At 41.2% G+C, this 27,659-nt stretch overlaps 1 protein-coding gene across 2 annotated transcripts; it reads left to right on the forward strand.

Annotated features, from left to right (window-relative positions):
* Positions 1 to 26,794, forward strand: LOC148851093 (uncharacterized). 2 transcript variants are annotated; one of them, XR_016099265.1, is made up of 5 exons: positions 1 to 252; positions 1,576 to 2,010; positions 12,588 to 12,843; positions 12,966 to 13,060; positions 26,435 to 26,794. XR_016099265.1 is itself a non-coding variant. In XM_088944773.1 (4 exons), the coding sequence occupies exons 1-3, from the start codon at positions 160 to 162 to the stop codon at positions 12,801 to 12,803; spliced, it is 744 nt and encodes a 247-aa protein (XP_088800899.1). In that variant the 5' UTR covers positions 1 to 159; the 3' UTR covers positions 12,804 to 12,843; positions 26,435 to 26,794. The 2 variants fall into 2 exon arrangements, 1 of the variants encoding a protein (XP_088800899.1); XM_088944773.1 differs by lacking the exon at positions 12,966 to 13,060.
* The last annotated feature ends 865 nt before the right edge of the window (positions 26,795 to 27,659 follow it).

Below are 27,659 nucleotides of genomic sequence, written 5' to 3' on the forward strand. Positions count from 1 at the left end.
AACTCCTGTTTCCCCTGCTTGCAGGTACCGAACACCGGTGGGTGCATGCTCTATCTTCCCCGCTCTTCCCTCTTTCTTTCCGTCCCTAGTATCCTGTTATGAGGACCTTATCTGAAACTTTCTAGGAATCCTCTTGTCAGAAGCTCGTGCGCCGCAGAAATGGCATCCGCTTGCCCTTCGCAGCAGTTTATTGTTTCGCCTTCTTCTACGATGGCTCTCAGAACCGCTTCTCCCCTTCTACAGAGGTTCAAGGCAAGCCCCATTTCATTGTTTAATCTTCTCTTTTCCAAGAACTTATCCTTTTGTGCCATGGGTCTAGCTCCAATCAATAGTTCTGTGCTTGCTTGCTTGGTATTTCTAATTATGCTTTCTTAATGGAATTGATAAGTTTTTCGACATGATGAAAGTGGGGTTACTGGACCTTTATATGACTTGCAGGTTCACCAATTGATGGATGTTCATTATATCCTCGTGTCTCCATGTTTGTGAACTTATAAAAAATCTGAATTAGATAATGCATTTTTTGCTTGAATTGTTGAGGTTGTTTTTTGTTCGTTGTGTTTAAAATTATGGTTGGCTATATTCTGTGTTTTACTCAATTTCATTAATTCTTTTAGTAATAGTTGTTCCCTTCCTTCTCGAGGTTGATTAATTTTTGGATTGATATAATATGCTTCTCTTTTACTTCCTTCTTGGTGTTTTCTTTTTCATTGGTATCTATGTATTATTTACCCCAATTAACAATGAGTCTTGAGGAGCCTTCTATAACTCTGAAAGGACACAGAGCTAGATTGTCGTAATTCATATTTAAGGAAGGGAAAATATTATTATCAATTCAAGTCTACAATTCCTTACCCCAATTAAATGGGATTGGCTTTCAATTACATAAAGGACTATTATCAATCACATACAAAGTAGACAACTGCAGGGAAAGGAAAGTGATGTGCCTAAGCAATTACACTATGGGAGTTTCAACATCTCTAAATCTTCTTACAAACTATTTTGTTTGTCATAAATTTGAAATGAATTCTGGAAGTACTCCCAATCTGGTTACATTAACTGATTGTCCAAAATGGAATTGGTAACTTTTATTGATTTGCCTCTTCTTGTTTTCTCTTTATTGCTTCTCTTTGTTTCTTTACTTTTAAATTCCCAGAGGCCCTTTTGCTTTGTTGTGTTGTCAACTATTTTGGATTTCATTTGCTTATGACATTAATAGGCCCTAAAATACTTCATTGGAGCATTTGGGTTTTCTTATCACATTCCAATTGCAACCTTGGCATCATAGGTTGAGTCAACCAGCCCAAAATGATAAAACTGTAGTATGGGCCTAGTACAAACATAAGAAAGATGCTATAACTTTGCTTAGCTGTCATAAATCATGAACCACTGGTCTCAGCTTGACAAGGCTATCATTTTAGAAGTCTATGTACCTTGTGAGTTGTGATTTGTGAAGGTATATTGTTGCGCTACTGTATCTGCCAAGTCTTGTTGGGATTGCCTGAGGGTTTAGACCTTATTTTTTCCTTTTTTTTTTTTTTTTTAAATTAACAGACCTTTTAATCTATCTGGCAGGGATGGTCTTCACATCCAAGGACCTATTACCACATTTTTAGATCCAGATCATATGGGTTTGGTACATTTCATACTACTAAGTCCATTATCTCATGTGCGCCAAACACGACTACAGAACATTCTGATGGCCATGGGAGGTTAAATGTGGACCATATAATGGATGAGGCAAGAAAAATTTGGGAGACTTCTCCTGAGCCCGTGAAGAATTTCCCTTGGATCAAAGCACTAGAGAATTTTGTTCAGCTCATCCTTGATCTTGTTTGTGCAGTTATGAGGTACTTAAGTGTACCTGTGTTGGCAGTTTCCACACTAAGCGAGATGTCCTACTGTGCACATGAAAGGAAAATGATTCTTATACCCATTCCCCTACTTGTAGGGATTGCTGTTGCTGGGGTTTTAAGGGATACAACACTAGAACTGTCTCCACGTCTAAAGGTTAGTACGATTTCCACATTTATCAGAATTATATTATTTTGTTTAGGCTAGTCCAGTTATGTAGACCATAACCATGTATTACTATTGCAATGATGTTGTTAAACTGTTGAATTGTTAGTCAGTGTTATAACAAATGAATGTTTTGGAACAAATATTTAACCATGTGGCTATTGTAATATGTCAGATGGTCTCCCACACCGACTGTATTATAAATACTTGTCTTGACATTGAAATAATATACAGAAATATTGTTCTCTTTCGCTGCTTTTGATATTGATGAGGGCAGATTTGGCCCTCCAGTGAAATTGCGACACGTGGCACCTCGTGACAACTAGGCAAACACCCAGGCAACAACTTACCAAGTTGGTGACCCACTTGGGCATCGGTCTGGCCAGCCTGGTGCGGCCTTGCACGACCTGCACGTGGCCTACGGGCGACCTGCACGCAGCCTGCGCGCTGCCTGGCGCGGCCTGCGCGGCCTGGCGCGGCCTGCGCGGCCTGGCGCAGCCTGGCCGACTTGGATCAGCCTAGCACATGCGCCAGGCCGACTTGGATCAGCCTAGCACATGATCCGACCTGGCCGACCTAGCCGCCCATAAGACGCCCATCGACAAACTCGGCATGCATACCCATGAGCTCGGTAGTTCACCAAGGAGCTCGCCAAGGAGCTCGGTAGCTCACCAAAGAGCTCGCCAAGGAGCCAAGCAGCTCGGTAGAGCTCGCCACAAGTAGCTCGGCATAGCTCCCCCGGGCATCTTGCCACTTGTATGGTAGCTCGGTACAGGAGTAGTTTGGCGTATTGCAGGAAGATCTCCTGCCTGACAACTTGGCCTAGACACCGATCCGCCGACTGACACAGGCGCCGACTAACGCAGGCGCCACCCTGACAACCTGGCCCAGGCGCTGACCTGGCCGCCTGACACAAGTGCTAGTCTGACGACCTCGAGGAGTTCACCACCGTACCCCGATTCTGACGGGATGTGACAAGTCTTACCGTTTGGAGGCTTTTCACCCACCTAACCCGCGAGAACTCCGGTATATAAAGACCTCACCCCCCAAAGGGGGGGAGGATGGAAAAAATGGAGGTAATCCCTGCTCTCTAGCTCTCTCATTTCTCCAATATCATCTTCAAAGCTCTCTACAATCAGAGTGCTAACTTAAGCGTCGGAGAGCCCCCGCCGGGAAAATACCCCTGGGTCCTCTAATTCAGTTCTCGTAGGTCCCTCAACTCCCGCCGCCTACAAAGAGGAGGAAAAGGTGGAGTTCTCGTAGGTCCCTCAGCTCCCGCTGCCTACAAAGAGGAGGAAAAGATGGAGTTCTCGCAAGTCCCTCAGCTCCCACTGCCTACAAAGGAAAGAAGACCACCTCATGCAGAGGGCAGTTGGGTTGCACTGCACCAGGGAGCTCCACCATTCTCTGAGTCACAGGCCGCCTAGTAGGGAGCTCGCCACCAGGTAGCTCTCCACCAAGGAGTTCGCCACCAGGCAGTTTGCCACCAGGGAGCTCGCCACTAGGCAGTTCGCCACCAAGCAGTTTGCCACCAGGGAGCTCGCCACTAGGCAGTTCGCCACCAGGGAGCTCGCCACTAGGCAGTTCGCCACCAGGGAGATCGCCACCAGGCAGTTCTCCACTAGGCAGTTCTCCACCAGGCAGTTCGCCACCAAGTAGCTCATCACCAAGGCATGTCACCCCCGGGTCAAATAATGAGGTACTTAGCCAAAAAATTTATACATCACAAAAAATGGTAGGTGACCAGAAATGGTTACATCAGATATCATGTTACATGGTATCAGAGTGGTAAACGCTCCTGCCTTTTTCTTGCGATTGTCGTTTCCTGCTCACTTGCCGGAAAATCAATATTCCAAGACTCTGCATCTGTTCTTTTTTCGTTTTCTTGTTCCCGTGATGGCATCAACAGAGTCCAACATGGCAGCATGCCATGAAGATTGCATTACGAGCAAAGAACAAATATGCCTTTGATGGTTCTTTGCCTAAACCAGCACGATCTTCACTAGAGGTGACTACTTGGATAAAGTGCAATGCTATGGTGGTGTCTTGAATCTTCAATTCAATGGCAAGAGAGCTGTATGACAGTGTTGCCTTCATTGATTCTGTTTTTGAGATTTGGAAAGAGCTCGAAGAACGTTTTTCATAGGGCAATGTTCCTCGAGTTCACCAATTGAAGCGTGACTTGGCTCTTTACAACAAAATGACCTCTCTGTCACTGCTTTCTTCACAAAGCTGAAAGCCCTTTGGGATGAACTTGCTTCTCTCTCCTCTTATCCTGAGTGCACCTGTGGAGCTGCTAAAGCTTTCATGGCCGACCGTGAGAAAGAGAAACTCCACCAATTTCTCATGGGACTAAATGACAATTACAATACTCTTCGTACCAATTTTCTTGGCTTTGAACCACTGCCATCTTTGAACAAGACATATTCCCTTATACTACCGGAAGAGCGACATCAGACTTTGATGTCTCTAAGAGGACCGATCAACCCAGAGGCTATAGCTCTCAATGCCTCTTCCCAAACCAACAACCGTGGCAATAGTGGAGCTAGTTCAAATGTTACCCTAGGTCGATCAAAATATCGGTGTGACTACTACAAACGCCAAGGCCACACTAAGGACAGATGTTATGAATTGAATGGATACCCTGCAGGATGGGAGAAAGGTCATTCAAACCGATGATCTGAAAAGCAAACTTCCCAACCTGCCAAGCAAGATTTTGATCATCACACCAATTCCTCTGTCACATGTGCTGCTGCATCAGAAAGTTCTTCTACCGTCACTGGATCTCCACTCGTGGGACTGTCCATGCAGCAATATCAACAACTTTTATCTTTGCTCAACCAAGATTCATCAGAAGTAGTCGCAACTACAACATCTGGTAAGGCTTTTGAACCCATTGCCTGGATCTTCGTCAGTGGGGTGTCGGATCACATGGTGTCTTCAGACTCTTTCTTGGATGATTCCACTCATCTTTCTGGCATTAAACCTATTCACTTGCCAAATGGAATGATTCTTCCAGCTACGCATCATGGTTCAATTCATTTACCTAACGGTGTTGATCTGCAAAATGTTCTACATGTTCCACACTTTACATGCAATTTGTTATCAGTAAGTAAACTAATAGTGCAATTAAATTGTGTGGCCTTTCCTTCATTCTGTGTCCTCCGGGACCTTGCTACGAAGATGGTGATTGGAGTGGGTGAACAACGCAATGGACTGTATTACTTCCACTTCTACTCACCTTCCTCTGTTCATTCTGCAATTTCAATAACTGGTGATAGTTATGACCTCTGTCATAGACGACTTGGCCGCACCCCTGGTCAACGTCTTTCTCTTATCACGGGACTTCCTTCTACTGAGCGGGATCATTGTTGTGATGCTTGTCACAGAGCAAAACAAGTCAGGTTGCCGTTTCCCATCAACACTAGTCACTCTTCAACACCGTTTGAGTTACTCCACTGTGATATATGGGGAGGTTACAAGACCCCCCCTCTCATTTTGGAGCACATTCCTTTCTTACCATTGTAGATGATTGCTCTAGATGCATTTGGATTTTTCTATGAAAAAATAAACCAGAGGTTATTTCTTCTCTGGTATCTTTTTGTAAAATGGTAGAACAACAATTCAATGCTTCAGTCAAGCAAATACCTCAGATAATGGGTCTGAGTTTTGTTTGGGTCCCATACAAGATTATTTTGCAGTACAAGGAATCATTCACCAAACATGTGTGGACACCCCTCAGCAAAATGGGATTACTGAAAGAAAGCATCACCATTTGCTAGAAACAGCTCGAGCGTTACGGTTCTAGGCATCATTATCTATTTCATTTCGGGGTGAGTGTCTTGACTGTAGGGTATCTCATCAATCTCCTCCCCACACCCATTCTTTCAGGCAAGTCACCTTATGAAGTTTTGTTCAAAGAAGTCCCATCCTATAAACATTTGAGGGTATTTGGATGTCTCTGCTATGAAAAAATTCATCCCCGACCACATGACAAGTTTGCTCACAAGGCACTCAAAGGCATGTTCGTGGGTTATCCTTTTGGCAAGAAAGGGTATCGTGTCTATGCCCTTGACACACAACGGATTGTTACATCTTGGGTTGTCACATTTTATGAATCCCGTTTCCCTTTTCAAACAATCCCTGAACCCACCACCACCACTGTCCTACCCCTTCCTCATTATGATGACACTTCCATCTTTGAGATCCCACATCAAACCAATCTAACTACCACTGAGACAGCTGTTCTGAATCCAGCCTACTTCACACATCAACCCATTTCTCCTGAGCCAATCACACAACTTAATCTCATACCTGAAAGGATCCAGCCCACTGATAGCATATGTTCCCCACTTACCGGGACCACAATTGACAACCCACGCCCTCATCGTCTTACAAAAATCCCTTCCCATCTTTATAATTATATTTGCAATCTCGTATTGATAAAAAAAAATTATATTTGCAATCTCCCACCATCCTTTCACCGTACATCACTTATAGCCACATCTCCCCATGACAGTGAACCAACCAAATTTTCCCAAGCTGTTCTTGACCCTCAATGGTGCTAAGCCATGGCTGATGAGATTACAGCCTTTGAATGCAATCAAACATGGACCATTGTTGACTTACCAGTTACCACATGGAAAACGGGCCATTGGATCAAAATGGGTCTACTGCATCAAATACAAAGCAGATGGATCTGTTGAAAGGTTTAAGGCCCGCCTTGTTGCCAAAGGATACACCCAAGTTGAAGGACTCGACTATCATGTCACCTTTGCTCCCGTGGCTAAACTAGTAATTGTATGATGTCTTCTAGCAGTTGCAGCCATAAAAGGACAGGACTTACATTAGCTTGATATCAATAATGCCTTTCTTCACGGGGACCTTCATGAGGAGGTTTACATGACTATCCCCTTGTCTTTGAAAAGAACGTCAATCAACAAGTCTGCAAATTACAAAAATCGCTTTATGGCCTATAGGGGTGTTCGCATTAAATGTCAAACCGATCTGACCCAACCCGAGTTGGTCGGTTTTTCAAAACCACCAGTCGGTTTCGATTTGTATGAGAAAATAAACCAACAACTCATTTTGGTTTCGATCAAACCGAACCGATCCTATATGTTTAAGTAATTATTAATTAGTCCCTACCCTATATGTTAAATGTTGATATATTTTATTTGTGTTTTGTTTGAACTTTGAAAAAAAATGGTTATTTATGATAAAAACCAAAAAGTAAAACCAATACAAATATAATACAATGGTACATTATTTAATTCAGTTTTGTATAAATTTAAATATATATTGACAAAAAAAATCAGTTGTGCATAAAAAACTAAACGATTTAAATATATATTTTGATTTTGCATAAAAACTAAAAAGAAATAAACTTAAATATAAATAGATATTTTAGTTTAAAATATATATAAAAACCGACTAAACCGGTAAACCGACCCAAACCGACCCTTCATGTTTGGGTTGGTTGGTTTTGGTTTAGTCAATAAGTAAACCAACTAGGTCGGGTCAGTTGAAGAAAATGACTCAAACTGACCCAACCCGACCTGTGAACACCCCTAATGGCCTAAAACAGGCCTCACACATGTGGTTTCACAAGTTTACAAAAGCCTTGACATCTATTGGCTTTAAGAAATCCACTACAGATTATTCTTTCCTTAGTCAATTCAAGTACACTAAGGATATCATTCAAGACATTGGTCTCATGGATTGTAAACCTGCATCAACACCAATGGAAGTTCAACGGCATCTTGCTGAATCAACCAGCCCACTAATCAACGACCTAGCTCAATATCGTTGCTTGGTGGGCCGACTGGTTTACTTAACTGTTACAAGACCAGATTTGTGTTATGCACTCAACTGTTTAAGTCAGTTCATGCATGAACCAAGACAATATCATTTTGATGCCACCCTTCGTGTCGTTAGATACCTCAAGGGCACCATGGATCATGGCATTTTCTTCTCTTCAAAGAGTGACATGCTGTTACGAGGTTTCAGCGATTCAGACTGGGCAAGTTGTCTTTTGACTCGCCAATCAACCACTGGCTACATTTCAATGCTTGGAAACTCACCATTGTCCTGGAAGACAAAGAAATAGCAAACTGTTTCTTGATCCTCAGCTGAAGCCGAGTATCGGAACAGCAAAGAGAAGCAAACATACTATAACTGGAAATAGCTATGCATATTACTAATGCAAAGCTTACAATGATACATACAACATATCACACGTGCACTATTTTAAATTAGAAATTACACAAACTTACTGACCTTGATTGGAGGCTACTCACCGCTATTGAAGTCTACTACAGACTACACAGACATACCTTACTCAGAGGCTACTCACTAAAAGACTCTCTTGCACCACACTCTTATTATTTTACTTGGGATTTTTCTACACGTTTAAAGGGGGTGAGCCCCTATTTATACATGAGCTTAGCCGCCTTACATGAGGCGGTTTAACAAAAATTTGGTTTTTAATTGATCCACATGGGATTCTTTAAAACCAAAAACTTCAGTCGGTTTTTGTAACCGACTAAAGAAGTCGGTGCTGACTTCTCATTTCTCCCCTTCAGCAACGACTTCTCTTTAGCTAATCATCCAAAGTCTTCATTTTGCTTTAGGCCTTGAATCTCTTTTCTTGCCTTTTGCCATCTTTCACTTTGACAGGCATCTTCATGACCGATTGGTTCTAAGTTGCTAACTTCTTCAGTGAGTGCGGCGTCTATATACTTAGGTTAGGGCGTCTAACCCTAGTTGACCTTTGTAATTCTTGTCTTGGTTGTTCCTTTAGCTCCTCCATTTGACTTGGTCTAATATCTTTAGCTGTCTTTTACTCATGAACACCAGCGCTCCATGGTCTTGGAGATTTTTGAGTATCAGATGAGCTAGGTTGGGGCTCTAAATCTTCTTTCTCATTTATCTTCTCTTGTAAATTCTCTTCCGTAATTTCAGAATTAGGTAGTATAATCCTCTCAGATGACCACCAAGACGTAGCTTCATCGAATACCACATCTTGAGATGTATAGCAATGATTGGTATTCGGATCACAACACCTCCATCCTTTTCTTTCACTATCATAGCCGGGCAATATACACTGAATAGCTTTCTTATCGAATTTGCTGCGTAGATGGTTTGGCACAAATACATAACATACGCAACCAAATACGCGAAAGTAACTTATTGTGGGTCGACGATTCCATAACTTCTCATATGGTGAGGGAAAGCCAAGTGATGCTTGCGGTAGTCGTTTGATAACATGTGTTGCAGTCTTCATGCCTTCTGCCCAAAATCGTCTTGGCACATTTTTACCATGCAACATGCTTCTACATACTTCAGCTAAATGGCGGTTCTTTCTCTCAGCTACTCTGTTTTGTTGCAGAGTATTTGGACATGTCAACTGTTGCTGTATCCCACATTTCTTGAGATAATCTGAGAATTCTCTTGATGTGTATTCTCCTCCATTATCAGTGTGAAGGCATTTAATTTTATGCCCAACTTCTTATTCAACCTTCTCTTTAAATTCTATAAACTTTGAAAAAGCTTCAGATTTTTCTTTTAAGAAGTACACCCATATGTACCTCAAGAAATCATCAATAAATGTTATCATATACCGCATCCCAGTGTTTGATTCTTGCTTCACTCGTCCAAACACGTCAGAGTGAATGAGCTCCAAAGGTTATTTATCTTGAAACTTTGATTCAGTATATGGTAATTGGTGTGCCTTACCATATTGACATCCAACACATACTGTGTCGGTCTGTACTTCCAATTGAGGGAGGCCTTTCAACATTGACTTTGCCATCATTACTTTGAGCCTGTTATACCCAACATGGCCAAGTCTTGCATGCCAAAGATCAACAGTTTCATTACGTTGAGTCTTTTCTACATAAGTTGATTCAGCAGACATTACGTAGATAGACTCTAATTTCCGTCCTTCCATAAGTGGTGCCTCTGGTGTATGTATTCTCCAATATACTTTAACATCATTTGGAGCACTACATAATTACCAGATGCAGTTAATTGAGATACTGATAATAAATTCTTTTTCATACTTGGCACATGGTAGACATTTTGGAGCTGTGCTTCTTCCTTGTTGAATCGCGGGATGCATAATGCTTGACCGATATGGGTGATTGGAAGTTTTGAATTGTTAGCTGTAACCACAACTCGCTTGCCTTTATATTCTGACATAGATTGAAGTTTCTCTCTCTCTTGTTATATGATTTGAGCATCCGGAGTCAATAATCTAGTCTTGGCTATAGTCAACTACTCCAGGATTTGGCAAGACAGATGGTGCTCATACCAATGAATAAGCTTCAACAGAGCAGCCAGGCTCATCTGGCTCCATAATACAATAGGAGGCTTCGATTTCCCATTCTTCTTCACTTCCTTTATCTCCTTGCTGACTGGCTGATGTTGCTGTATTTCCTTTAGCTGACATTCTTTTGTTGTACCAGCATTCACGTGCATAATGGCCCTTTTTAGAGCAGTTGTAACATATTACATTGCGTCGATTATTCTTGTACTGCTGAGAAGCTCCCCTTTGTTGATAACTTTCCTTCTGCTGATAAAACTTAGCAAGCTTCTGCTGCTTAGGCCTTCTGCTTGGCCCCTTCTTTCGAGTGAGAAGTTCTTCTGTTTCTTTGATTGACACACTAGCCATCTGCTTATTTATTGTCTCTTGATTGGTCAACGTATTTTCTAATTCAACAAGCGATGGTTGTGTTGACCAGCCTCTAATAGCTGTCATAAACCCATTATACTCGGGTCTCAACCCTCGTAAAATTATTCGTCTCACTCGGGTTTCATTGATTGCAGACTCTTTATCTAATAGAGAGATTTCATCACAGAGGCTCTTTACCTTGGTAAAATATTGGTTGATTGTCATCGATCCTTGACTGATCGATGCAAGCTCATTTTCCAACATTTGAAGCCAAGCTTCATTTGTTTTGGTAAATAATTTAGATGAAGTATCCCAGGCTTCACTTGGAGTCTGTGCCTTTTTTATATTCTCTGAAAGTTCCTTCTCAATAGTAATTTTAATAGCGTAAAGAGCCTTACCTGCCTTGATTTTCCACTTCTTTTGAGCATTCTCGTTAGTGGGAGCTATAGTTTCACCTCTGATTGTCACTTCCAACAAATCTTCGCCTTATAAATATGACTCCATGCACGTGTGCCAACTATCATAGTTATAGTGGTTTAGCTTCTCCATTCCCGCAAGTATGCTGGCTAAACCCGCCATTATGATTGGCGAAATCCTTCTCTGTTGCCTTTCACCAAGAAGCTTAGTCCTAGACTAATTGGCTTCACAGCGTCATGCTGCTCACAATGGACGATTCTAATCCGGCAGAGTAATGGCTAGATCTTCGTTACTCAAACGTCAACCTGGCAGAATGACAACTTCGATCAACCTGCTCTGGTACCAAATGTAGAAACCCAACAAGCAAGTGGGCCCACACAGGAAAAGCAAAGAGAAGCAAATATACTATAATTGGAAATAGCTATGCATATTACTAATGCAAAGCTTACAATGATACATACAACATATCACACACGTGCACTATTTTAACTTAGAAATTACACAAACTTACTGACCTTGATTGGAGGCTACTCACCTATATTGAAGTCTACTATAGAGGCTACACACATACCTTACTCGGAGGCTACTCACCAAAAGACTCTCTTACACCGTACTCTTACTATTTTACTTGGGATTTTTCTACACGTTTAAAGGGGGTGAGCCCCTATTTATACATGAGCTTAGCTGCCTTACATGAGGCGGTTTAACAAAAAATTGGTTTTTAATTGATCCACGTGGGATTCTTTAAAACCAAAAAACTTCAGTCGGTTTTTGTAACTGACTAAAGAAGTTAGTGCTGACTTCTCATGTTACTGTAGTTGAACTCCTCTGGCTAAAGCGAATCCTTGCTGATCTTATAATACATCTTTCTACCTCCATACAGCTTCATTGTGATAGCAAAGTGGCCCTCCACATTGCTGCCACTCCAGTGTTCCATTAGCGCACCAAACATATCGAAATTGACTGCCAATTCATTAGGTAACACATCCAAGAAGGCACCATTCAAACATTTCATCCAAGCAGTGAACACCAACCAGCTGACTTGTTCACCAAAGCACTTGGGTCTGATAAATTTCATCAATCAAGGTGGGCATTTCAACTCTCCATTCTTCATCTTGAAGGGGGGGGGGGTTTAACTGTTAAACTGTTAGTCAGTTATAACAGACGAATGTTTTGGAACAAATATTTAACCACGTGGCTATTGTAATATGCCAGATGGTCTCCCACATCGACTGTATTATAAATACCTGTCTTGACATTGAAATAATATACAGAATTATTGTTCTCTTCCACTGCTTTTGATATCATCTTACAGATGTTACTGGTAGGGTGTGGCGGCTGGCCTTGTCTTTCACCATAATACTAGTATTCTTCATAGACTGTTCATGCACTGTATCCTTAAACCTCACTGCATTTGCATCTTCATTTTATCTCCCTTCTGTGTTTTTTGATGATATATTCTGTTTTTGATCACCAGAGAGCAGAAGTTCCATGGCATCTTGTAGCCATGGCGATTTTCTTCACATTGCTCAAACTGCCAGGCCCTTATTATCCATATTGGGGGCGCATATTGATTCCACATTTTGCAAATGGTGGACTATTGAGGATTTTATGGTTTACCATTTTGTGGTATAGAAAGCCACAAGAGACAACCTTGCAACAGACTTCTGTAGATGGTGGCCATTCTGAATAGAGGGAGGTTCTGATATTTTTGCGTAAGAAGTTAAGAGCAGGTATTACAATTTCCCTCTCCTTGAGTCTTGAGATGGACTGCAGGTTTCTTGCTATTATCATCTGGACAGAAATTGTATAAAGAATACTATAATTTTCATTTGGATTTCTTGAATGTTTTTAGATGACAACAATTTTCTGAGGGCAGCCACTATGTGCATAAAAAAGGAAAAAGAAAAATGGTTAGATCTGTATCCGGTACACTCCTCCCAACATTGGGTAATGGCCCTATTTATCTGACAAAAAATTGTTCAGGAATGAATGCTAAATGTAGTCTTGTTTCATATATTTAAAATGTGGGCAGTTATTCTTATCTAGGTTTGTTCTGAAAAGCAACCACCTAAGATTACTATAAGTTTCTATTCTGATCTAGGTTTGTTCTGGAATTCTATTCAAGTTCATCAGTTTGTAATGTAGGTATGCTGATTTGATATTGAATTTTTTTTTTTTTTTTTGGAAAAGGTAAAGTAATTTTATTCAGACCAAACTCACATACAGACTGAAACCAGACCCAGGAAAGCAGTCTGAAAACAGCCAGAATTACAAACTCCACCGGGAGTGGGACTGAAATAGAAAAGACATTTCGATTTCTGAACTCCTCATTAACAGAAATCCAAGAAATCAACTTGCCCACTGCTACCTGTATTACATCGTCAGGACTTTTAGCTCTATTACTGAAGAGTCTACTTTTTTTCTTTTTTTGAAAAAGGTAAGGAAATTTATTCATCATAGAAAAATTACAAGCAAAATCCAGGCCATAAAGGATGCCTGAGCCGAAATCAGACTACAATCTCATACAAAAGATACAAATTCTGATGTTTAAACTCCTCTAACACCGACACCCAAGAGAATAACTTGCCCACAGCTCTCTGCACTATTTCATCTGGACTTTAGCTTTACAACAGAAAATTCTGTTATTTCTCTCAGTCCAAATGGACCAAAGCACTGCAGCCGGATCGGAATTCCAAACAAGTTTTCCTTTCTTGCTAAGACCCTCAATTCTCCAACAGTTCAGCAGCTCCTTCACAGAATTTGGCATTACCCAACTAATCTCCAAAGCCTTAAAGAAATGTCCCCAGACAAATGAGGAAATTGCGCAATGGATACACAAGTGCTCAGTAGTTTCTGCAAGAGTACCACATAAACCACATGACAGATCTGGAATCTGAATGCCACGTCTCGCCAGATTAACTCTAGTTAGACATTTATCAAGAGCCATAGTCCAAACCAGGAAATTAATCTTAGAAGGACTAGATGAATTCCAAATCTGCGTGGCAGGGAAGTCCTCCTGACCTGGACTATACAGCTTAAGAACCATGGATTTAACAGAGAAACAACCATCTGCGTTCCATTTCCAGCTCCATTCATCCTCCAAGCTTAAATCAATCATATGGTTTTGAAGCAACCCCAACAGTGCTGCATACTCTTCCACCTTCCAATCAAACAAGCTTCTTCTACAAAGCGGAGTCCAAATAATGGAATCCCTAGAAGCAATAAAATTCTCAACAATAGAAGAATCCTGATTCACAGAGATTTGGAACAGGAAGGGGAAAGTTTCTTCCAAAGACACCTCTAAACACCAGGGATCCTTCCAAAACTTAATTCTATCCTCATTTCCCACCTTAAATCTGATCCCTTTCAAGAAGATAGGAAGATTTTTCAAAATACCTGCCCATAGGGAGCTAGCCCCTCTTGATGAGGTCACGTGGATCTCCAGTCACCCCGTTCCACCCCATACTTTGCTGCAATAAGGTGTCTCCACCATGCATTTCTTTCAGTAGCGAATTTCCATAACCATTTACTAAGAAGAGCAGAATTAAAATTCTTCAAATTTCTTATTCCCAGTCCACTTGCTTCCTTTGTGAGACACACTTGCTCCCATTTTACAATATGAATCTTCTTTTCTTCATCCCAACCCCTCCATAAAAAATTCCTAGCCTATTTGCAATTTTGATTGGGATGGGGAAGAGAGAGAGGAAATAAGTAGGGAGGTTAGAAAGAGTACTCTTAATCAGAGTCACTTTGCCCCCAAATGATAGATATTTTGCCTTCCAAAAAGCCAAATTTCTCTCCATTCTCTCAACAATTGAAACCCAAGTCGCAGAGGACGAATATTTAGCCCCAAGAGGCAACCCCAAATACTTAACCGGGAGAGAGTCAGTTTGGCAAGCCATCACTTCTGCACATTCTACTAAGTTTGGGACAAGACCCACAAGGATAATCTGACTTCTACTCAAATTAACTTTGAGACCAGACACCACTTCAAACCAGCTCAGAATCCCATTCACTAAATCCAACTGAGGCGGAGGTGCATCAACAAAACATAAGGTATCATTTGCAAACTAGAGGATATTAACTTTTTCCTTTCGAGGAGAGATAGCAAAACCATTCCAATACCCATAATCTGCAGCCTTCTTTTTGAAAAGAGTTTGAATTTCCATCACACAAATAAACAAGGGGGAAAGAGGATCTCCTTGCCTCAAACCTCTAGAACTTCCGAAAAACCCCGTCAATTGGCCATTAATTAGGATAGAAAATTTTGGGGTCTTAACACATTCTGATCCAGTTTCTCCATTTCTGCCCAAAATTCATTTTTTTCCAGCACCAAATCCAGGCAATTCCAGTTGATGTGATCGTATACTTTCTCAATATCAAGTTTACAAATTACACCCAGGGTACCCTCTCTTCTTCTAGACTCTATCAACTCATTTTTAATGAGAATTGAATCAACCATCTGCCTTCCTGGAACAAATGCACTTTGGTTACTGGAAATCACACTGCCTGGCACACCTTTCATTCTTTCTGCCAAAACTTTAGCCAAAATTTTATAGAAACTGTGCAGGAGACTGATAGGTCTAAAGTCCTTAATGTTCACAGCCCCCTCAATCTTTGGAATGAGAGTAATGAATGTAGCATTCAAATTTCTTCGCAGCGATGCATTTGTATGAAACGCCTGGAATACCTTCAGCAAGTCTTTCTTCACAAATGGACCACAAGACAGCAGCAGGGATGGTCCTCCACACCAACTTCCCTTTCTTACTTAGGCCTTTTGTTTTCCAGCTGCAGAGAAGCTCCTTAACTGACCTAGGCATGACCCAACTGATATCCATGGATTTGAGGAAGTACATCCATCCCTGAGAGGAGAAAGGACACTGTAGACACAAATGATCTGTAGTTTCTGTATGAGACCCACAAAGACCACATACTAGATGCAAAATTTGAATGCCCCGCCTCACAAGATTAGATCTGGAAAGGCATTTGTCAAGGGCCATCGTCCAAACCAGAAAATTGGACTTAGAAGGACTTGTAGGATTCTAGATTTGTGAAGTAGGGAAATCAGTAGGGCCTAAACTGCACAATTTAGAAGCAAGAGATTTGACAGAGAATTCACCATCCGGATTCCATTTCCAGCACCATTTATCTTCCATGAACAGGTTTATCTTCTGCTTCTGAAGAAGAGTCATCATCTCCATAATCTCTTCTAACTCCCAATCAAATAGATTCCTCCTAAAGAGGGGGCTCCAAGTGACATAATCTCCAGATAAACAGAAGTAATCAGCCACAAATGCATCCCGGTTTGAAGCACACTGAAAAAGGAGAGGGAAGGAGCAAGATAGTGGGTCATCCAAGCACTAAGAATCCTTCCAAAACTTCGTTCTATCCACTTTACCAATCTTTACTGAAATCCCTTCCCAGAAAATAGAGAAATTCTTCATGATACCTTTCCACAGGGAATTGCCCCAATTCGGAGGAAAATCCCTAGTTTTCCAGTTGCCCCACTCCACCCCATATTTATCAGTTATAAGGGATCTCCACCAAGCATTCCTCTCAGCTGAGAACCTCCAAATCCACTTGCACAAGAGGGCAGAATTAAAGCTCTTCAGCTTCCTTATTCCTAAACCACCTTCAGCCTTGGGAAGACAAACTTGGTCCCATTTGACAAGGTGAATTCTATTCTCCTCATCTCAACCCCTCCAAAGAAAATTCCTCTGAAGCTGCTCCAATCTTTTTGCTACTTTGTTTGGGATGGGGAAAAGAGAGAGGAAATAAGTGGGCGGATTTGAAAGAGTACTTTTTATTGCCTTCCAAGATGCTAATTTCCTCTCCAATCTTTCAATAACTAGGTCCCAAACTGAGGAAGATAACCAGTTTGCCCCCAAAGGCAAACCCAAATATTTCACAAGGAGGAAATCAGTCTGACAAGCCAGCACCCCAGCACAATTATCCAAGTTGGTAACTTGACCCACTGGAATAATTTAGCTTTTGTTCAAATTAACTTTAAGCCCAGAGACCACCTTAAACCAAGTTAAAATCCCAAGGACAAGCTCCAACTGGGTAGGAGAAGCATCCACAAAGCATAAAGTATCATCTGCAAATTGGAGAATATTGACCTTTTCCCCCCTCAGGTGAAATTGCAAAACCTTCCCAATTGCCAGGTTCAGCAGCCTTCTTACAAAACAGAGTAAGAATTTCCATGACACAAATAAAGAGCAAAGGGGACAAGGGATCACCCTACCTCAGCCCCCTTGAACTATCAAAAACCCCGCTGACTGACCATTAATCAAAACTGAGAATTTAGGAGAGGTGGTGTACAAACTTTGATCCAGTCCCAAAATTCATGTGCTGTAACACAAAATCAATACACCTCCAATTGACATGGTCATAGGCCTTCTCAATGTCAAATTTACAAATTAATCCTGGGACACCCTCTCTTCTTCTTGAGCGAATCAAAACTGACATTGAGTTGCAACTATGCTAGAATTTACCAGGGCAGGTTATGAAATTTGTTATGGAGAAAAGGTGGACAGAGTGAGGGAGGAGAAGGGGAAGGTTGATGAGGCTCTAATGGTTAGAAGGAGAAGGTTGAAGTGTGTTGAGGGTTTTCTTGATATGAGGAAAAAAGGAGGATAAGGTGTTGAGCAATGTTGAAATGAGGATGAGAGGAATTATTTTCAAAACTTTCTTAGAATGCATGGTATGTTAACCATGAGAACTAATTAGGAATTAAGAGGCTAGTAGAGAACTGTTACTGATCAAAAAAAAAAAAAAAGAGGCTAGTACAGAAATGCAACTTCGGGCTCATTGTAAAAAGTTCTATAAGATATGAGCAAAGACTTTTGCTGGCACCTAATGCTTATTGTTAGGGCTACTTCTTGTTCTATCTTGTTTATTGCTATAGGTTCATATATTATCTATAGATCCATAAAATGGATGTTTGATAGCTTAAATGGTGAAGTGGAAGAAGTTTTGATGTAATTTTGTTATTGATATGATCATAGAACTAATGAAGATGTGATTAGACCCACCGATTTGGAGAGGCCTGGGTAAATTCCATGGCAGGTTTTTGCAAGGAATAAAGCTGAAAGTGGGACAAGAGAAAGGGAAGCTTCTGAATAGACAGCTGGTGTGACAGTAGGGCATTGATGGATATATTCCTTTCACTTTTTATCCTATCTGACAACAGAGATGCTTGAGTAGCAGAAGTGTATGAGAGTAATGGAAATATAGTGAGCTGGTGCCCTGTTTTCAGAAGGAACTTGAATGACAGGGAGCTAAAAGATTTAATGAATCTTATGAGACTGCTAACTAAGAGGCAACTGTCCTGGGCAAATGTCTCACAATAGACAGCCCAGAGAGAAGGGGCATGGCCCAAAACTCAGCAGGTTGTGTGTTCTCTGGAGAGGAGACGGAAATGGGAGATTGGTTGTTCTTATACTGCTTCTCGGCAATGGATATGTGCAATTATTTCTGCAGAACTCCAAGAATCAGTTGGTGTCAGCCAAGGCATTGAAGAAAAATACTGAGAACTGGAAAGCGACTGGGATAAACAGCAGGGGAAGAAAAATCTTGAGTCTAATACTTTAAGCAGTGGGGGGGGGGGTGTTCTGTAGCGTGGATGAGAACTTGGGTGGTGTGTTCCAATCCACACCACAACTGTGGCATGGACTCATCCACACCATGCCATAGCAGGGTAGGTGTTCTGCACCATTGACAAAAAATGGGTGGACTGAACCACACCACACCCTCTTGGGTGTTCTGCAAGGTATGGTGCAGTTAAGTCCACAGTCTGTGGTTTGATTCCATGCATCTCACATACAACATGTGAAATGATCTACATTATTAATCATAAATAAACAATATATTGTTTTTTAAGTAATATACATTATAAAAAATAATATAATTAAACCATGACAATACAATATATTGCATTTATTTTAAGATTAAAATACAAAAATTAATAAAAAATTATAAGACTGATTCTGATTTTTATAAAAATAATTTGCCAAGCATAATAAACTAATATTTTTATTAAAAATAATAGTTCTATGAAAATTAATATTTCTTTAAAACTTGCCTATAATGTTTATGAAATAATCATGAAAAAATTTTCTTCCCTCTTTTTTTAACTTGCCTATAATGTTTAGAATAATTATTAGTTAGACTGAAATACTTAATAAAGTGGCTGCTCGCACCACACCCCCTTAGGCTTCTTTTTTTTTACACAAAGTGGCTGCTTGCACCACTATACCAAGCAATAGCTCCTTTTTGAGTTGTAAATTAAGGTAATAAAAAAATCTTATCTGTTTGTTATTTGACAATTACTCCTGTTTTTACATTCTAAAAGTGATAGGACAATGATCATTCAAATAGGGTTGATTTATTGCAGTGGCTATTATTTACATGGCCTTGTACATTACTGCAACAATGGATTGTGGTCCTAGCCTGTTATGAGATTGCCATAAACAATTGTACTGGTCATTGCTTGGACCACATTGTAAAGCTTGGTTTCCTTAAAACTTGTAGCCATAAGTTAGGTCTGGTCCTCTGTGGGTTACATGTTAATAATCTCATTTTGAGGCTAACCATTATGTTGGGTTAGTACACCAGTAACTTATTCGTATTTCAGCAGTTTGCCATATCTCATATGCACTCAAAGTTTCCTTTATGTTTGATCTTCATAAGGACATGTGCACCTGGGTACATGAATGAGAATTTTCTACTTGCAACAAGATTGTCCAAGTAGATGTTTAAGACTGCTATCAGCCTTGAACCCTAATAGATTTCAGGTTCAAAAAAGGAGAAAAAGGTATAGAGGAGAGAGGAGAAAGAGTAGAGAGAGAGCAAAGAACACAAGAATTGAAAGGAAGGACAGAATCTGAATGTTCTGTCGCCGCCAGTTCTATTTAGTATTTATAGGTTATGCTAGTTACATGAAAGGACAAATCTGCCCTTGGTATTTACATAACACATAAAATAATATAAAACTGAAATATAAATAACAACTGGAATAACAGATTGACAATCAGCTAACCCTAGGATGACTAGGGCATATTCTACCCTACGGATAGAGTGAGACCACAGCTGTGGGGCCCACATCAGTGTTCTCTACACTCCCCCTCAAGTTGGGAATAAATGTTTATCATTCCCAACTTGGATAGATCCGCCTCTAGCTTCTTTCTTGATACGACTTTAGTGAGGATATCTGCTAGTTGCATACTGGATGCGATGTAAGGGAGGCTTCTTCTTGAGATGAGACCCTCTCTTGTACAAAATGTTGGTCAACTTCAATGTGTTTGGTTCTGTCATGCTGCACTGGATTATGTGCTATATTATAGCTGCTTGATTATCACAATACAGCATCAGGGGCTTCTCATACTCAATACCAACTCCCCAAGTAGATGTCTCAGCCATAGGATTTCAGCCACTCCGTTAGCCATTGACTTGTATTCTGCTTCAGCACTAGATCGGGAGACAACACTTTGTTTCTTACTTTTCCAAGAGACAAGATTACCTCCCACAAGAGCACAATATCCCGAGGTAGACCTTCTGTCATCAACACTCCCAGCCCAATCGGCATCCGTATAGACCTCCACCTTCATGTGGTTATTGTTCTTGAATGGTATACCCCTACCCGAGCATCTCTTCAAGTATGCTAATATTCTTTCTGCCGCAAAAAGATGTGTGGTTCTAGGAGAATGCATGTACTGGCTGACAACACTAACAACATAAGTAATATTTGGCCGAGTGAGGCAGAGATATAAGAGCTTTCCTACCAATCGTTGGAACATAACCTTGTCTTCAAGAGGTTCCACACTCTCTGCACTAATCTTGTGGTTCTGTTCAATGGGTGTATCTGCAGGCTTGACACCTAACTTTCCAGTTTCTGCCAGCAGATCTAGGACATAATTCTTCTGAGAGATAAAGATCCCCTGTTTGGATCTAGCAACCTCAATACCCAAAAAATACTGAAGTACACCAAGGTCTTTCACCTCAAATTCTTGATGAAGGAGCTGTTTAAGGGACTCAACCTCATGGCTATCATTCCCTGTCACCACAATACCATCAACATATACTGTAAGTAGTGTCAAGGAGGACTCTACCCTCTTGATGAATAGAGTATGATCTGACTGGGCCTGTACGTAACCGAACTTCACAAGGGCTAGTCTAGATCTATCGAACCAAACCCTAGGTGACTGCTTCAAACCATACAAAGCCTTGTTGAGCCGGCAGACCTTACCTGTTTCTGCATCATAGAATCCAGGAGGCAAACACATGTAAACCTCTTCCTTCAGGTCTCCATTCAGAAAAGCATTTTTCACGTCCATTTGGTATAAAGGCCAAGTGTGACTTGCTGCAAGGGATAATAGGACTCGAATGGTGGTCGTCTTGTCTACCGGGGCAAAGGTCTCCAAGTAATCTATACCATAAGTCTGGGTGAACCCTTTTGCAACTAACCGTGCTTTATACTTCTCAATAGATCCATCTGCATTGTGCTTCACGGTAAATACCCATCTGCAACCAACTGGTTTCTTTCCTTTGGGCAGATCAACTAGCTCCCAGGTGTTATTTTTCAACAGGGCATCCATCTCAACCTGCATTGCATCTTTCCATTCCGGGGTTCTTGCACTGTTCTTGGAATAGGGACATTGGCAACAGAACTAAGGTAGGACCTGTAGGTAGGAGATAGACGATCATAGGATAAAAACTGGGAAATACAGTGGGCTGTAGATGTGGTACAATGTTGTTTCCCTTTACGGACGACAATCGGAAGGTCAAGGTCATCTGTAGGAGGTGAAATGGCAACAATAGAGGAAGTCTCTGTGGGCCCTGGGATTGTAATACCTGGACTTGCAGCTGCAGATGAGATTGAAGCTGGCCTGGACTGTTGATGACCGGGATCAACCTGCCTACATTGCCTGTGATAGACCCTCAACTCCTGATCCCTCTGACCACCCTCACCATTGTAGCTCTCATCGCCCAATGGAATAGGTAAAGGAACTGCCCCACTCTCACTGCTCTCCCCCTGAAGAAAAGGACTCAAACCCCCACTCTCGCTGCTCTCCCCCTGAGGAGAAGCCCGAGGATAATAGGGTGTCTCCTCAAAGAAAGTGACATCCATGGAGACAAACTTCCTCCCTGAGATAGGATCATAGCAGCAATAACCCTTTTGAGTTTGTGCATAACCAAGGAAAATGCATTTGGAGGCCTTGGGTTCGAACTTAGAGTGACGGAGTCCGAGAAGCTAAACAAAGTAGGTACAACCGAATGTTTTAAGGGGAATAGAAAACAACTCCTCACTTGGGTATAGAAGGGAAAAAGGAGATCTCATATCAAGGACCCGGGAAGGAATCCGATTAATAAGATATACCGCCGTGAGGATAGCATCACCCCAGAAGCGAATAGGGACATTGGAGGTAAACATAAGACTTCTAGCCACCTCCAAGATGTGCCTATTCTTCCTTTCTGCAACTCCATTTTGCTGAGGTGCATGAGGGCAAGAGCTCTGGTATATAACCCCTTGATTAAGAAGGTAAGATGCCAATGGTTTAGTAAAGTATTCCTTTGCATTATCGGATCTAAGAACTTTGATCTTGGCATCAAATTGGGTTAGGATCATTTGGTGAAAGTTTTGGGTCAGGGCAGGAACCTCATCTCGTGAATGCATGAGATAAACCCAAGAAAAACGGGTATGGTCATCAACAAATAACAAGAAATATCTGTACCCACCCATGGAAGGGATGTGATAGGGCCCCCAAACATCAGTATGCACAATATCAAAAAAATTATTACTCCTTTTATTACTCAATAAATAAGACTTTTTACAATGTTTAGAAAACTCACAACTTTCACACTGCAACTGAGACAACTCAATAGACTCAAATAAAGCAGGAAACAGACTCTTTAGAGACCGAAAGGACAAATGATCCAATCGGTTATGCTAAAGCATAACCGGACTCACACTCTGAGAAACAAATGACATCTTCTCTACTGACTCTTCCTGACGAGACCTCTCCCCGAGCAGATAGATCCCATTTGTCTCATGACCAGTCCCAATCACCTTCGTCTCCAAGTCCTGAAAAACACATCAGTCAGGGAAGAAGGTTGTTGAGCAGTTCATATGCTTGGTAATACTACTGACTAAAAGAAGATTAGTATCAAGCTTAGGAACATGCAAAACAGATGACAGGGAGATAGTATCTGATAACTTGATGTCACCTTTTCCAGAAATAGGAACCAGGGATACTTTATCCCTACCAGAAGACAAATGGTAAGTGGTAAACAGTGAAGGCAAGCCAGTCATGTGGTCGGATGCACTTGAATCTATTACCCAACAAGGTTCAGTAGTACCTGGAGCTAAGGCATGGTAGGCTAAAGCTCGAGTACCTGAATGTAGGAAGGCAGATGTGGTAGGAGCTGATGATGACTGTGGTGGCTGAGCTGAATTTCCAACTTCCTTTTCTAACTGTATTTGGGCAGCCCGAACTGTAGTGAAGGTCTCTAAAGGTGTTCCTCTTGTGCCAGATGAGGATGCTGAATCAGTGTTCACGACCACATGAGCATTGCCCTTCTTGCTTCTCAACTTTGCTGGAACCAAGTGAGGATGTAGTTTCCAACATGTTTCTTTTGTATGTTTGGGTTTCTCACAATGTTTACATACCACATCCTTTTTGTCTTCCTTCCTCCTGTCCTTCTCTGAGTCACCCCTTGATTTGGGTTTGACAGCTACAAAGGTTGGTGTGAGAGGCTGAGGTTGCATCATAACTTTCCTTCTGGTCTCTTCACTATGTACTAAGGAGTATGCCTGAGAGAGAGTCACACTGTCTCTAGTCAAAATCTGTTGCCGCGCAATATCGTACTCTGAATTTAGGCCCGCCAGAAACTCAAACACCCGATTTGTCTCGACCTGCTTTCTATATATTTGTGCATCTTTGGGACTCTCCCACTCAAGAATCTCTAAGTGATCAATCTCACGCCACAGAGACTGCAAGGTAGAGAAGTATACTGAAATCGGTTTCTCTCATTGTTTAAGGTTTTTCACTTCACATTTCAATTCATATGCTCTGGCAACATTAAGGGGTTGGGAATAAGTTTATTTCATAACATCCCATTATCTCCTTAGCTGTCTTTGCCCACAAGTAATTTCGGCTAATATGAGGTTGCATAGAATTACACAGCCATGTCATAACCAAGTAGTTTTCTTGGATCCACTTAGTATACGTAGGGTCTCCCTTGGGGGGTTCTTTCACATCTCCCAAGAGGTACCCTAATTTACCTCTTCCCCCAATAGCCATCACGGATGATTGGGCTCGTTCCAAATAGTTTGATCCATCAAACTTTACGATTGTAATCTAACCACCTGTCTCAGAAACACTACCATAACTGTTGTTCCCAAAATTGCCTTCTGCCTGATTTTTAAACTCCATCTCGGTCAAGTCTCAAAAAACAGCACTTGGACTATCAATCACAATCAAAACAATGTAGGACCAATCTGTATTCATAGTGTATGTGCACAAAACAGATATAAATCTGATCTGAAACCAACTAGCAAACACAACAGCAACAGTCCGTACAGTTCTCACCCCTTAAGAGAGTTCAAAAACCCCAAAAGGATATGAAAAATCAGCTTAGAAGCAGGTCAAGTCTCAAAAAACAGCGCTTGGACTATCAATCACAATCAAAACAATGTAGGACCAATCTGTATTCATAGTGTATGTGCACAAAACAGATATAAATCTGATCTGAAACCAACTAGCAAACACAACAGCAACAATCCGTACAGTTCTCACCCCTTAAGAGAGTTCAAAAACCCCAAAAGGATATGAAAAATCAGCTTAGAAGCAGGTCTGATATGCTTGGCAGAATTAAGGTTTTAATCAGTCCTTAAAGAAAACATTTCAATTGCACATTCCAATCAGTACCGTACAGATAGACTTGCAGTAGGGTTAATATGAAACCCTAAAAGCTGATCAATGCTAACAAAACTTGAGGACAGCTCCAGGTAAATAGCAAGGTTCAGTCTAACATTAGGGCTTGCCGCAAGATCACTTTCAAACCCTAGAGTAGGAGAAAAGAACCCTAAGGCAGTTCGGCCCAACAGTAGGGTTTGCTGTAAAACCTTAGAGAATAGAAGGGAGAAAACCCTAGAATGGTTCAGCCGCCCTTTCCAGATAGGTCCAACCTATCCTCTCTGATAGTACTTCTCTTGGAAAATAAATAACTTACAAGGAAAAAACTGTTCGCTGCCTTCCAAGGTTACCCGAACCCTAGTCTTCTTTGATTCTTCCTGATCACCAACACTCTGCAACCGTGACAAGTCTTCAACAGCTGCTAAACCCTTTGGCGATCTCCAAGAATCAGTCCACGAACTCCACTTTCTCAGCTTCCACCCCTAGGGGATTCTCATGTGGTCGGCTGGACTAGACTCACATGAGAAACCCTAACCTTGCTTTGATACCAAGTAGATGCTCAAGACTGCTATCAGCCTTGAACCCTAATAGATTTCAGGTTCGAAAAAGGAGAAAAAGGTATAGAGAGAGGAGAAAGAGTAGAGAGAGAGCAGTAGAACACAAGAATTGAAAGGAATGACAGAATCTGAATGTTCTGCCGCCACCACTTCTATTTAGTATTTATAGTTATGCTAACTACATGAAAGGACAAATCTGCCCTTGGTATTTACATAACATATAAAACAATATAAAACTGAAATATAAATAACAACTGGAATAACAGATTGACAATCAGCTAACCCTAGGATGACTAGGGCACATTCTACCCTACGGACAGAGTGGGACCACAGCTGTGGGGCCCACATCAGTGTTCTCTACAGTCCAGTGCTCTTGAAAGAAGTGAGCTGTAATAATCTTGCTCACGGGCTGTTAAACCAAATTCTTTGCAACATTTTGTGTTTAAAAGTTGGGGTCTATTTCTCTCACAATCATTCAAATGTAACTCCATATGCCTTTTTTTTATATTCACTTTTTTCTTTTTTCCTATCTTTTCCTGGTTAGTATTCACATCCTTCGTACTTCATTGGAAAGAAACCTTCACAATCTGCTGTGACTCCAAATATTAGGGGGTTGATTTTTCTCAAAGCTACATCTTTTTCATGCATACATCTTTTCCAGGAACCTTGAAAATCAACTTTAGTGCAGGTTACACATTATCAAACTTCAATGTTTATTTGCTTGTTTGCTTTGTACGGTCTATAGTATGATGTTTCTGCTCATTTTCATTTGTTTTCTCTGTGCTAATAAAAAAAAGATCCCTGTGCACTGATTCCCTGTTCATTCTATTACCCTTTTATTCTTACAGTCTTACTGCTGGAGAACACATGCTAAAATTTGTCCCGTTACAAGCAAGGAGTTCGTTCTTTCCGTTCTTACATCTGCAGTGGAATCATCTTTCAAAACAGCTTGATCTGATTCTCAAGTCTCCAAAAGCCGAACAAAATCTAGGAAGACAAAGGATGTCAAGAATGTTCAAGAGGTTTTTCTATCTCAACTGTATGTAGAGATGATATGACCAGTTGAACGGTTTCTTGTATTGGAGGACCCTGTAGTTGGTATTTAAAGCTCCTGTTTCATGTCAGCTCTATATGCACGACACTTTTCACAAGTGGTACTAGATTTTGATATGAAAAATTGCCTAAAAAGTTGTTTGTTTTGGGAATTTGCAAGTTAACTTCCATGCTGAAAGTGTGAAACTATTTCTCAATTTAGATGCCTGCTGTTTTGCATTTGGCAAGCACTTTCCCTGGCCTTGGTTACTGGGGCCGGGCGCCTCATCCTAATCCCAATTCTCGTTCATGTTTTGGTGCTTGCCTTTCTGTTTTGATGATGAACGAGAGGCGAGAACGACACTTGGCAAGGTACTGGCCTGCTGGATGGGTCGACTATGGGCTCGAAACTTTCAACAGCTACAACTTAACAAGGTTTATGCTTCAATATGATTGGGTGGTTGAGTGAGAAAGAGATGGGAGGGGGGGGGGTCGGGGGTTCTATGGCCCCATGTCCCTAGTTGAGTAGGTCACTCCATATCACTCTTAAACTTAAGGTTTGGGATCGTAACTTGGAGTTTCACCTTGGTATGGCCATATGGGTCTCAAGTTCACTCTGCCCATTCCTCATTCCTGTGTCCCTATTGAAATCTGACCCCAAAAATATCAAGTGCACCAGTGCAAAGGAAATTGCAAAGCAAACAATCTGGCCCCAAGCATAAAAACAATAGACAGGCTAGAAAGTGGATTTGCTACATGGCACATTTTGTGTCGTAGACTTCTTATCCATGATCCATTTGCCTTTCCCACCGAGGATCATCTCTGATTTAATGAATTTGATGTTTATTTAGAAGTTAGACCCAGAATCCAGAAGTAGTTTCTTATGGCCTATCCCATTGTCTGGGGGTTAAGCTCCACTTCTACCATGAGAACCTACCAAGAAGACTATGCATCCGCTAACAGAAAATTAAATCAACTTCATTCATTATCTGATCGAAAATCCGGTCATGATAATCAGAGTCCACGGTATCCTACAGATAG

The sequence above is a fragment of the Nelumbo lutea genome, chromosome 5 (assembly GCF_056320005.1).
Source record: "Nelumbo lutea isolate HS-2025 chromosome 5, American lotus-T2T, whole genome shotgun sequence".
In the NCBI taxonomy this organism is placed as follows: domain Eukaryota; kingdom Viridiplantae; phylum Streptophyta; class Magnoliopsida; order Proteales; family Nelumbonaceae; genus Nelumbo; species Nelumbo lutea.

Excerpts from the sequence above, each read along its gene's own strand:
- LOC148851093 (XM_088944773.1), top strand. The coding sequence starts at position 160 with ATGGCATCCGCTTGCCCTTCGCAGCAGTTTATTGTTTCGCCTTCTTCT. Across the intron at positions 253-1,575 it reads CCCTTCTACAGAGGTTCAAG|GGATGGTCTTCACATCCAAG; the intron begins GCAAGCCCCATT and ends TCTATCTGGCAG. Across the intron at positions 2,011-12,587 it reads AACTGTCTCCACGTCTAAAG|AGAGCAGAAGTTCCATGGCA; the intron begins GTTAGTACGATT and ends TTTGATCACCAG.